Source organism: Zeus faber, assembly GCF_960531495.2.
Source record: "Zeus faber genome assembly, chromosome: 21".
Taxonomy (NCBI): domain Eukaryota; kingdom Metazoa; phylum Chordata; class Actinopteri; order Zeiformes; family Zeidae; genus Zeus; species Zeus faber.
Genome location: NC_137208.1, coordinates 15,858,392 through 15,871,636, shown reverse-complemented (window position 1 = coordinate 15,871,636; position 13,245 = coordinate 15,858,392). Strand labels below are relative to the sequence as shown.

Genomic DNA, 13,245 nt, shown 5'->3' with positions numbered 1-13,245 from the left:
TTTTTTATTTCACCAGGATTTTTCTGTGCTTCTAAAAATACATAGCTTTTTAGCTTCCGCCCAACACAACTCCTCATCATTCCTTTTGAAGACAAAATTGTGTATTGAGATATGACGACATGGTAATATCACTGAAAATGAACAAATAATTATACTATCTCGAGGCCGACCCGCATGCATACATTTCAGTGTTTAGCTATGATTAACACAAAATAGCGAATTAACCTTGAAGTAAAGGGAGCAACTTTTATCCCTCCTTGACATCCCCTCTCCCTCTCCTCCTCGGTCAGCTGGTGGTCCCCACGGCGCGGGACCCCTCCTACCCCTCTGACCTGCCGCGCTCCGTGTCGGTGCAGACCTCGGAGATGGTGGCCACCAACACGCGCCACCCGGCCAACTGCACGCGCTCCCACCTGGAGGCGCTGCTGCAGGCCTTCCAGCAGGAGCCCTTCTTCTCCTCCTCCTTCTGCTCTTTCCCTCGCTCCTCGTCGTGCTCCTCCCCGCTCCTGCACCCTGTGTTCCAGCGCCACGCCCACGAGCAGGACACCCGGCTGCACGACATCTACAGGGGCCTGGTGACGCCCACGCTGGGAGCCGACGCCCTCAAGATGCCCGCCGCTGCAGATCTGTGGGCGATGCACTTTGCCCAGTTCTGGGTGGACTACGAGGGCACGCGGGGCGGCAAGGGGCGGCCGCAGCCCTTCGTGGACTCCTTCCCCCTGGCGGTGTGGGCCTGCCAGCCTGCCAGGCTGGTCCAGCACCAGGAGAGGCTCAGGGTGGGGGCGGGCATCAGCCAGGGCGCGTTGCCCCTGGCCGGTCTGTCCCGCAGTGTGTCCACCGAGGCAGTGGGACGCCTGCAGAGGAAGCGGCTGCTGAAGGAGTTCTACAGCACGGACGGATCCACGGCGCAGAGCAGCGACCCCGCCCTGCCCCCTAGCAACGGACTCCATAAGACTCTGCCGCTGCATTATGTACCACCTTCCTCCTCCCCCTCGGCCTCCTCGGCCTCCTCCACATCCCCATGTGGCGACGCCGACGTGCATGTGCTGGTGCACGTGCAGAAGAATTTGAGCGCTCAGGTGAGTCCAAGGTTTCTTTTGCCAACCTGCATGCATTTTGTGTACCAACTACACAATTCTTAGTCAAAATACTAGTGTGTGTGTGTGTGTGTGTGTGTGTGTGTGTGTGTGTGTGTGTGTGTGTGTGTGTGTGTGTGTGTGTGTGTGTGTGTGTGTGTGTGTGTGTGTGTGTGTGTGTGTGTGTGTGTGTGTGTGTGTGTACTGTAAATATATATGAAATTATAATTGTTGTAGTAATTTAATGACTAATTAAATTTATTGCAATCAATTAATACAAAACAATACTGTACATTTATTGGGTATTTAAACTACATCCCTCGGATTTGACCAGATGCTATGACATGTGGTTCTGTAAGCCCTCCCTCTCCTCTCATTCAACATCTGCTGAAACGCAGCGCACTGAGTGGTACTTTATTATCCACCGAGGTTTAACGCTGCACTTCTGAAGTGGGAGAGTTATTGTAAAGGACAAAAATGTGACATGACGTGACAGTGTCAGATATATCTGATTCTCTGCCGGTCAAATTTACACGCCCTATACTGTGCTCATGTACTGTACTGGTAAAAATACTCCAATACTCAAACCTGATACAAACGTAATGTAACGTAGTTGGGTAGTTGACGCTCAAAAAAGACTGTTTGGAGGTACTTTAAGGTAAACAATGAAGATTAGATACATTTTTATTTATCGCCTGACAATATTCTTACATTGTTCAGACTGCGTATCTATGGCTGTCACAGCGGAGCGCCACTCATGATGAGGAGTTTGACTCATGATGAGTCACTCAGTAAAATGTATTTGCAAAGCACCATACAAATGTCATATAAATGTATATTTGCACTTAAAAGTGAAAGCGAGTTTTATTTGAAGTTTGAACTGGACATTTCCATGTTTGTTATATGTTGTATCCTACTAAGGTTGAATTATACTGAAACTTGGTGACAGTCCGATATTAAATTTTATTGAATCGGCCAAGAAAATTGTGCTGCATCTCTAGTTTGTAAACATGTTTGGTAACTTTACAAGATGATGCATTTCAATGGGTAAATCCTAATGATATTTAGCCGTAGTAGCCCACATACGATGTGATGAGCCTCGTTGCGAGTGTGAATAACTGATGGAGACATTTAGCTGCAGTAACTCAAACACCCTCCCTGTTACACTGTTGTGGTGCTCAAAATATTTTCCCAAGGTTGGCAGGTCTGGCACTGTGATGCGATGCTGTTGAGGCTGGTAAACTGCAAATCTATGTTTCGATATATTTGTGTGGAAAACAACTAAGATTCCTATTGTGTCTTGGGTGATATTAATATGTCAATATCAATGTATTTGTATTAAAAATGTTTTGCTCCGCGTGAGCAAATGTGCTGCAAGCCTGGGTGAATGATGGCAGTGATTCACTCATTTATCTTGCTGATTTTGTAATATTATAAAACTCACTTGAGGCCTGAGACCTGCCCCTGTTTTACAAGCTGATTTTAAACTTTGTAACCTTGTCCTTCTATCATTTTTCTTTTTATTTCATAATTGCTAGACTGCTGTCTAACTGTACATTGTGAGTATGCATGTGTGTGTCTATGTTTGGATGTGAACAGGTCTCCCTTGCAGATGAGATCTCAGGACTTCATCTGTATAAGTAAAGTAAATAACAAGGTTATAGTTGAATTGAAATGTCTGGTTGACATTTCTTTGTATGTACAGTGGGGCAAAAAAGTATTTAGTCAGCCACCAATTGTGCAAGTTCTCCCACTTAAAAAGATGAGAGAGGCCTGTTATTTTTATCATAGGTACACTTCGACTATGAGAGACAAAATGAGAAAAAAAAAATGCAGAAAATCACAGTCTGATTTTTAAAGAATTTATTTGCAAATTATGGTGGAAAATAAGTATTTGGTCAACAACAAAAGTTCATCTCAATACTTTGTTATATACCCTTTGTTTGAAATGACAGAGGTCAAACGTTTTCTGTAAGTCTTCACAAGGTTTTCACACACTGTTGCTGGTATTTTGGTCCATTCCTCCATGCAGATCTCCTCTAGAGCAGTGATGTTTTAGGGCTGTCGCTGTGCAACACGGACTTTCAACTCCCTCCAAAGATTTTCTATGGGGTTGAGATCTGGAGACTGGCTAGGCCACTCCAGGACCTTGAAATGCTTCTTACGAAGCCACTCCTTCGTTGCCCGGGCGGTGTGTTTGGGATCATTGTCATGCTGAAAGACTCAGCCACGTTTCATCTTCAATGCCCTTGCTGATGGAAGGAGGTTTTCACTCAAAATCTCACGATACATGGCCCCATTCATTCTTTCCTTTATACGGATCAGTCGTCCTGGTCCCTCTGCAGAAAAACAGCCCCAAAGCATGATGTTTCCACCCCCATGCTTCACAGTAGGTATGGTGTTCTTTGGATGCAACTCAGCTTTCTTTCTCCTCCAAACACGACAAGTTAAGTTTTTACCAAAAAGTTCTATTTTGGTTTCATCTGACCATATGACATTCTCCCAATCTTCTTCTGGATCATCCAAATGCTCTCTAGCAAACTTCAGATGGGCCTGGACATGTACTGGCTTAAGCAGGGGGACACGTCTGGCACTGCAGGATTTGAGTCCCTGGCGGCGTAGTGTGTTACTGATGGTAGCCTTTGTTACTTTGGTCCCAGCTCTCTGCAGGTCATTCACTAGGTCCCCCCGTGTGGTTCTGGGATGTTTGCTCACCGTTCTTGTGATCATTTTGACCCCACGGGGTGAGATCTTGCGTGGAGCCCCAGAGCGAGGGAGATTATCAGTGGTCTTGTATGTCTTCCATTTTCTAATAATTGCTCCCACAGTTGATTTCTTCACAACAAGCTGCTGACCTATTGCAGATTCAGTCTTCCCAGCCTGGTGCAGGTCTACAATTTTGTTTCTGGTGTCCTTTGACAGCTCTTTGGTCTTGGCCATAGTGGAGTTTGGAGTGTGACTGTTTGAGGTTGTGGACAGGTGTCTTTTATACTGATAAGGAGTTCAAACAGGTGCCATTAATACAGGTAACGAGTGGAGGACAGAGGAGCCTCTTAAAGAAAAAGTTACAGGTCTGTGAAAGCCAGAAATCTTGCTTGTTTGTAGGTGACCAAATACTTATTTTACCGAGGAATTTACCAATTAATTCATTAAAAATCCTACAATGTGATTTCCTGGATTATTTCCCCCCCATTCTGTCTCTCATAGTCGATGTGTACCTATGATAAAAATAACAGGCCTCTCTCATCTTTTTAAGTGGGAGAACTTGCACAATTGGTGGCTGACTAAATACTTTTTTGCCCCACTGTATATATTCACTGTCGGCCACCAGATTGAGTGGTGACATTCTAACCTTCCTCGTGTGTGTGTGTGTGTGTGTGTGTGTGTGTGTGTGTGTGTGTGTGTGTGTGTGTGTGTGTGTGTGTGTGTGTGTGTGTGTGTGTGTGTGTGTGTGTGTGTGTGTGTGTGTGTGTGCGCCCAGGTGAGCCACCGGCAGTACGTGTTCCTGATGCGTCTGCAGCGCAGCCTCAAAGCCCTGCAGCAGACACTGCAGCAGGACCTGGAGGCCGTGGGCTCCAAGAAGGAGCGCAGGGACTCTGCACAGCGTCCCCCCGCCGACCACCGGCCCTTCAGCGTCTGCCTAGGCCTCCTGCTGAAGAGCGCCGAGGTGTCCCTGCTGCTCAAGCCCGTGCCCCGGCCGGAGGGCCCAGGCTCCCCGCTGGGCTCGGAGCTGTCGCCCTCGGAGAGCAGGGGCACCCTGGAGGCCGGGAATGAAGCGGGAGACGCGGGGGAGAAGGGAGAGGACGGGGTGGCCAGGGGCCCGTGCACCGTGGACCAGCTGTTGTGCGAAGGAGTGGGCGTGAGTTCAGAGGGCGGAGGCCCCGCCCCCCTCGTCCCCACCACCACCACCTCCGTGACTCGGCCGGACCCGAACCGCAAGGCGTCACTGGAGGAGAGGACTCTAACCAAGAACCACGGGAGGGGAGGCTTCGAGGAAAGCGGCGATGTGGTGGACGGAACTGGTGTTGAGGAGCAGGGAACGGTGGGGGGTGACCCCCTCGCCGACACGCTGTCCACTACAGACTGGAGCGACAAAGACAAGGCTGCAGGCACCAAGATGCCTCAATCCATGTCCAGGTATTCCCATTTTTTTCCACACAGTTAAACATGCAATAATGTATTGTGATTTCCAACAGTAAGAATCACAAAAGGTTGCTTTAACTCTTTTGTAATACTTGCTCATTTGATTCAACTTTTTCGCTGCTCGTAGGATTTACTGTCCTGAACATTTAAAGATAAGACTAATACTGTGATCCAGTCCATTCAAGACTCAAACTTTAGAGTCGAGAGTCTCCTTCTGCGTCAGAGACCTCAGTATGTGTCAAAACACATTTTATTTAATATTTGACAATGTCTCAAGTGTATTAAAGTGCTCTACTGGAGATATTCTCCTATTCCAATCTCCTGTTTTAGGTGGATATGTGGCCGATGTCTGTTGCTGTTTTTTTTTTTTATTATTAATGAATGATTCAGTGGGGTTTTGGGGGAATTCACTTTAAAATTTTACCATAGGTCTGCAATAATCTCACATCGAGGCACATTTACGTATGGATTCATTCCACTATGTCACTGTGTTTTCAAGGACAGTCTTTTGTTATGTGCAATGATCCAGCAATCACTCATTTGGATTCATAGACTGGCAATGACTTGAATAATTCCCAAAGACTTTGAGTTCAGATGTCCTGCACATTTCTATAATTGAGTTATGAGGGATCCAGGGATCATTTGGTCTCAACCCCTGGACACAAGCGCCGAGCTGGTGTGTGTGTGTGTGTGCGCGTGTGTGCGCGTGTGTGCGTGTGTGCGTGTGTGCGTGTGCGTGTGCGCGCGTGCGTGCGTGCGTGCGTGCGTGCGCGTACTAGACTTCAACTTTGGGGCCAGTTCCAATTCCTGGAAGTCTTCTATACTGTAATTAATTATCTGTTATTTTTATTTTTGGTTGTTTTCACAGCCTGATCATTTGTCTTTTATTCATTTTTGTCGCCAACAGTGGCATGAATCTGTGTGTGGGGCACCGCAGTAGAGTGAATATCAGAGTTGATATCAGAGTTTCCCATACATTGATTTATTTGTGGCAGCCCGCCACAGTATCAACATTGCACCCAGTATCAACATTGCACGCCACATATTGATTTTTTTTTTTTTGGAGCGCACCATTTGAAATCCTCCGTATTCCTTTGTACGACGCGGCGCTGCTTTGCTCCCCCGTGCGACTTGCCTTCTAACTTTCGGTCGAGAGCCAAACAGCAGCGGCGCTCGTCAATGTCACATTATGGTCGCTTAGCCGATCAGATAATAGAGGTGGGTAGCAAAGGTATTCACTACAAATAACTTCTGGTCCATGCAAACTGTTATTTGTTAACATGTGAGATGTATATGAAAAGTCATTTAGGACAGATGGGGTTAGTTCATAAAATATCTATAAAATACCCCCCTATCTATTTTATTTTTTATCTTTATCTTTTACCAAAAATATTAATATAATTTTTTATTTTTTTTTGCCCCAGATCTATTCATCTGTCAGTCTGATCATGCATTAAAGCCCTTGAAAATAATATGATATCGTTGATCATAAAAGCAAGTGCCGTACATTTTGGGTCCTATGTGCGTCCTCTGAGCGCAAAAAGCACCCCGTTGCTCCCTCTTCATGCGTAATGGAGACATTGAAGAGGGGGGCGATCTTGTGTCCCGTTCCTTTAAGTAAAGCAAATAAAAACGTTGTGTTTTTATTTTTATTTTAGATGTATTTTATTTTACTCAGTTTCCTTATTGAACGAAACAAAAAAAGCCCAGTGAGTAAAGCCCCCCCCCCCCCCCCCCCCCCGCCGTTCAGCTACCACCACAAATTGAATCAAATTCTATGGGAAACACTCAATATGGATGCAAATATGAGTAATTCCCATTTGGAGACTCATTTTGGATTAATAATTGACAAATGTCTTTATTGGTCATATTTGGTGGTATTTTAACATCTGTATCCATCTGGAGCCTTGATGAATATTTTGTGAATTTAAGTCTCATCACACTCCTCTCTTCACACTTTCTCTCTGTTTGTCCAGTTAATCTAGTCTGTCTCACAGAAGCATTATCTATCTGTGTCTGTGTGTCATGAATTTGTCTATCTTAACGGTCGGCGAGATTCTGTCATTTCGTAACTCATTCTGCAACCATTTTGGTCTCCTAAACCCTTGTTTTGACCTATGCAAGATGTGTGTGTGCGCACGTGTGCGTACGTGTGTTTTCTCTCCCTACCAAGGAAAGGCAGTCTGTCTGTGGTTTCTGACCTTCTCAGCTCCTCACACTCCAGCAGATCCACTTCCCTTTATTCCATGTCCAACATGTAAGACACTCGCTATGGATCTGTGGCTAGCTGTGCCCTCTGTGTACGTGTGTGAGCACGGGGATGTGCGAGAGTCATCGTGATCCTAGAAAGTGTTTGTTGTGCTTGTTTGGTTCTACCCTCCCAGTGGGCGTGCATGGGCATGTGTGCATGACATGTCGGCCTGTCTTTTGTGTTTTGTGTCTGTCGTGGTGCCCTGTAAACCTTGGGTTTGGGTGACCGCGAGCTGGAACGCCACAGCTCTTTGACCGCGTCACGTTGGGTGCCCTTATTATTTATTGATTTAATTTGTGTTCTCGTGCTTTGGGGAGTCCGGTTTGATTTTGTTGAGTGTTGTGATTTCTTTCAGTTGTGTTTTCTGGTGCTCGTGAGTGCCACGCGCGACGCGTCTCTCCAATGGCTACGGAAATCTGGTTCCAAGACAATGAAAGCCGTATTTAACTCACGACTCGGCAGCAGAGTGATGTACTCGAGGATGTCTGCTCAGGTGTTGTCACAAAGCCGCATTTCTCACCAGAGGCAGTGGATTTAGAGTATCATTTTCATATGTTACGGTGTAGCCAGCAAGAATGGAAGTATCGTCGAGTAAATCGCGAAGGGGTGAATTGTATAAAGCATAAAATCCGTGAAACTGAGTCGTCCTATTTGCCCCCACCTGTACACACACACCTTGTTCCACTCGGCTGACGTGTGTATGTGTGTGTGTGTGTGTGTGTGTGTGTGTGTGCGTGTGCGTGTGCGCGCGCGCGTGCACGTGCGTGCGTTGCAGCGGTCGTCTGATGCGGGATCGCTCCCAGTCCAGCTTCTCGGTGTCCTACAAGAACATGAAGAAGAGTCCGTCTCTGCAGTCTCTGGACAACATCTCCATAGACAGCTACCTGATGGAGGACGGCGACGCATACAGCCTCCTGGAGAGGGGTAAGACACACAAGCACCTGCTTGGCTTCACGCTTGGGATCTTCACCCGATTCTTCTAAACACGGGCTTTGACCAGAAGATGGCAGCATTGTGTTAACTGCCATCTGGCCGACTCAGAGCAGGGTTCTTACCAGGTGCTTGAATTACTTGAATTTCGTCCTCAGAAATTGAAGTGCTGGAATACCTTGCAAAAAGCCCCTTTGGCACTGAAGTGCTTGAAAAGTCCTTGTAAAAAAAAAGGCAGTCATTGAAAACATGTGGTATTCCCCCTGGTTTTGTTGTTCAATTTGTAATGGAGTACAATTTTTCTAGAATCGCTTTTATGACATAGATTATGCCATGGAAATGTGAATTTAATCCAACATGGTTGGAAATAGACACTTATAATAGTAGATGATAAAGAGATATATTAGACAGGAAGTGAACAGTCAGGACAACAGAACAAAATTTGCAAGCCTAAGGATCTGAGCGACTTTGACAAGGGCCAAATTGGCCAGACTGGATCAGAGCATCCCCAAAACGGCAGGTCTTGTGGGGTGTGGTAAGAACCTACTAAAAGTGGTCCAAGGAAGGACAACCGGTGAACTGGCGACAGGGTCATCGTCGCCCTTAGGCCCGTTGACGCACGTGGGGAGCCCAGTCTAGCCCGTCTGGTCCGATCCCACAGAAGAGCTGCTGCAGCACAAATTGGTGAAAAAGTGAATGCTGCTATGATAGAAAGGTGTCAAACACACAGTGCATCACAGCTTGCTGTGTATGGGGCTGCGTAGACACAGACCGGTCAGAGTGCACATGCTGACCCCTGTCCACCGCCGAAAGCGCCTACAATGGGCATGTGAGCATCAGAACCGGACCATGGAGCAATGTTAGAAGGTGACCTGGTCTGATGATTCACGTTTTCTTCTACATCATGTGGATGGGTGGGGTTAGGGTCTGATGGAGCATCTGTGGGATGTGCTGGAACAACAAGCCTGATCCATGGAGGCCCCACCTCACAACTTCCAGGACTTAAAGGATCTGCTGCTACTGTCTTGGTGCCAGACACCACAGGACACCTTCAGAGGTCTGGTGGAGTCCATGCCTCCACGGGTCAGAGCTGTTTTGGCGGCACGAGGGGAAGCTACACAATATTAGTGGTTATTAGTGGTGATTTTAATGTTGTGGCTGATTGATGTGTGTGTTTATACTATATAATATATATACTAATATAGGTAATAGACAGTGAGATTAAGGTTGTTGTATTTTAATAAATATCACATTGAAAATTTATTATATTTGTTTTGCATGATGTCCTTGAAAAATGGAAAAAAAACAACTACTTGAAAGTCCTTGAATTTAATTTTGTAATGCAGGAATGAACCCTGTCGTACATTCGGTTTCCCAAACTTTTTATCATAAGGACCACTTGGTACACTGAACTTTGGCCGAAAACCACAAGATGATCAAAAGATGAAAAGAACATCAGATACCTTTTGTGGTTATTTAACAGACGACGTGTCCATCTCGGGCTTCAAGGACGCCGTGAGCGAACAGAGCGCCACGGAGAGCGCCAACGAGGCCCCGATTGGCCCCGAGCAGGAAGGGGGCGTGTCACCCGACACGGTGAGCGCCACCTCCCAGAGCATCGACGAACCCACCAAGGACCTCGTAAGTCACTCCTTCTGCCGCCGCTCGGGTTCGACGAACGCTCAAATGTTGTTGAGAAACATGGATGTTGGAGCATGCTGTTTTGCAGATTGTGTGAAAAAAAAACAAGATGTTAGGTAAAACCTAAGAGCAGGTTTATAATAAGTCTTGATACCCCTATGGCAGGGATAATCAACCTTTTTTTGGGCGCATGACTCTGTTTTTAACAGCACCTAGACAGTGTGACAAATGTTCCTTTTTTTTTTCTTTTTAATGTTACTTTAGAGCCAGCATCGCTCGCTTTATGAGTTCCAATTCACACATTCGTTTAGATTGCTGGGTAGATACTTTATTCATCCCTGAAGGGGAATTGCAGTGTCGGTAACTGCTTACATCCTAAAACATGAGAAAAAATAAAGATAAAGCAATGGAATAAAAATGTTGAATGTACACAATATAAATATGTACAATATGACCTTTCATACACATCCTTAACATAGAAGCCATTATTCTGCTACTGCTGCTGAAAATAAAGTGCGTGTGCGTGTGTGTGTGTGTGTGTGTGGGTGGGTGTGGGTGTGGGTGTGTGTGTGTGTGTGTGTGTGGGTGTGTGGGTGTGGGTGCGTGTGCGTGTGTGTGTGTGTGTGTGTCCGTGCAGGTGTCCGTGCTGGTCTTGAAGGTGCAGTCGGTGTGCGTGGGAGTGGAGGTGCAGGGGGAGAGCACGGTGGTGGCCCTGGAGGTGGGCCGGGTGCGACCCAACCAGCTGGGGAACACCAGCCTCAGGCAGTACCTCAGCAACCGCAGCCTCGGTGAGCAGAGCAGTGTTCAGGGTGTACACACACCACACACACACACACACACACACACACACACACACACACACACACACACACACACACACACCACATGCTGCCTGGGCTGGATACTGAGTCTTTTTCTGGTGTGGTATCGTCGCCATATTAAATTTTGTGCGAAAAATCATGGGGTCTCAAACTACAGGCCCGGGGGCCACATCCGGCCTGGCGACAATTTAATATCATTAAAAAAAATGTTAAATCACAATGCTTTTTACATGCAATTTTACTTGAGAGTATGTAATAGGAAACCACACAAACTTTTATGATAGTCTTAAACAAATGAAAGAAGGTCAAGAAATAATAATAATAATAATAATAATAGTAATAATAATAATGCATTTGATCTATTAAGCGGTTTTCCCAGCTCAAAGCACTGTATAATCAAGAAAAAACAGATCAAATCTAAAACAGTGACCATTTATAAAAGTAAATGACAGTTAATAAAAGTAAAAGGAGCTCAAATCACATATAAAAAATGAAGATAAAACAACCCAGTTAAAAATGTCAAAAAGACTGTACAAAGAGAGAGAAGTTGAAGGACACGGACGATGCGGATGTGGATGGTGGTTGTTTTTCAATCTGGGCCCCCCTCCCGTCCCAAGGAGAACCCAACCGAGCCAGTGGCCCCCAGTTCATTTTAGTCTGAGAACCCTGTGCTGTATTAATGATGATGAGAACGTACGAAAGCGACTTTTACTTTGAAACCAAAGTTCAATATTCATATAAACTATATGAATGTATGGGGTTGTTTTAGTAGTAAGTATTGGGATAACTTCTTCCATATGTAGTCCACCTCTGCATACTACACGTACTCTGAAGAGTTAAAATGAGTCATCAGATGAACCCAATCTCAACCGGATCTGCTACAAAACAATCCACTGTCCAATTATTTTTTATTTATCTTATTTTGCAGTTTTTGTTATTCTTAATTTGACCTTTAGGTGAAATGCTGCCGCCCGAAGGGGAAGAAAAAACAAAACGTTGTACGCGTGAGAGAAATTCCTCTAATATTAAAGCAAATGCCAATCTTTTCCAATAAAAAGGACATTTCCTGAGTAAGTGCAGCGGTAAGAGCGCGGCAGAGCAAAGTGTGTGTCCGGGCCGTCTTCAGACCTGCGGCAGCACGCAAGCAGCCGTCCCAGGAAATGGAAGAGCTGCCCGGAGGCGGCTTCCAACGAGAATCTATAAATGTTGGAATTTCTTGACATCGCGGTTAAAATTGTTTTTTTGTTTTTTTTTGTTTTTTTTTTTTGTTTTTTTTTTAAAGATTCCTTCCAGAAGAACTGCACACAGACCTGTAACTTACCACTTGTGTCAGACAAAGAACACAGCTTTGACGTTAACGTAGCTTTGCCATTTCTTTTATTGATTAATATGTTGGTTTCCGTGATTTGACTGGTTATGGCACAACCTGGTTTTGTTGACTGTATTCCACTTCTGAAAATCTGCTCTTTCGGCTCCAATCCTCGATAATTTAAGGGACTAGAAACAGGAAGTTCTGACACTTCCTGCTGGCAATCTGCTGTAGCCAAGGTTACGCTCTGGATGTACTGCAGCAATTGCTAGAAGTAGTTTTAAATAAAATGTTACTTAAAACATGTAAAAAAAAATGGTTGCAGCAGAGTGTTAAGTTTCTTAATAGTAACGCGTACAGCGAGGTTGTGTTGTATACAAATACAATTATAAATAATGAGATTAAATAAAAATCAAAGAAACCCACATTTTAACAAGGCCCGGGTTGACAAATTGCGAACCTGTCCTTTAAGCGCACGGCAACCCTAAATATAAAGTAACCAGTGAGCACAAAGTCGGAAGTGATGACTGGGAGAAACGAAAAAAAAAAAGGAGAAACAACACACACACACACACACACACACACACACACACACACACACACACACACACATTAAATTAGATAAATTATTAAATTACTCAGCCGGTAAATACCATTGCTGTTTTCGTCAAGATCTGTCGAAATGCATACAAACTCTTTCCATAAACAGTGATTTTGACATCTTTGTGTACAACACAGGCTGATAAACACACACACACACACACCCAAACACACACACACGCACGCACGCACACACGCACGCAGACAGTATCCCGGTCCGGTGCGGTCCCTCTCTTTGTTAATGTGCCGTCATTCCCTGCAGGTTTGGTGTGTTCAGTACCAATACCTGCTGCTCAGAGCAGACAAGGTAAAACGCTCCGTGTGTTGACTCACCATCCGTAATCCAGCATGCTTGTTTCCACTTATATAAAGTGTCTGCGTGCTTATGTGTGTGTGTGTGTGTGTGTGTGTGTGTGTTTGGACCTATGTGTGTACCTGTTGTATTGTGTTTCCAATGCGTGTGTCGCTAAACAT

At 45.3% G+C, this 13,245-nt stretch overlaps 1 protein-coding gene across 1 annotated transcript in view; it reads left to right on the top strand.

Moving 5' to 3' along the window:
* Positions 1–13,245, top strand: part of bltp3b (bridge-like lipid transfer protein family member 3B) — a gene marked incomplete at its 5' end in the record, with an annotated part of 44,501 nt that overhangs the window by 26,479 nt on the left and 4,777 nt on the right. Inside the window, 7 exons of the mRNA XM_080022754.1 lie at positions 291–1,079; positions 4,558–5,213; positions 7,393–7,476; positions 8,246–8,394; positions 9,884–10,041; positions 10,679–10,829; positions 13,034–13,078. Coding sequence (XP_079878880.1) covers positions 291–1,079; positions 4,558–5,213; positions 7,393–7,476; positions 8,246–8,394; positions 9,884–10,041; positions 10,679–10,829; positions 13,034–13,078 — 2,032 coding nt within the window. The remainder of the gene's footprint in view (positions 1–290; positions 1,080–4,557; positions 5,214–7,392; positions 7,477–8,245; positions 8,395–9,883; positions 10,042–10,678; positions 10,830–13,033; positions 13,079–13,245) is intronic.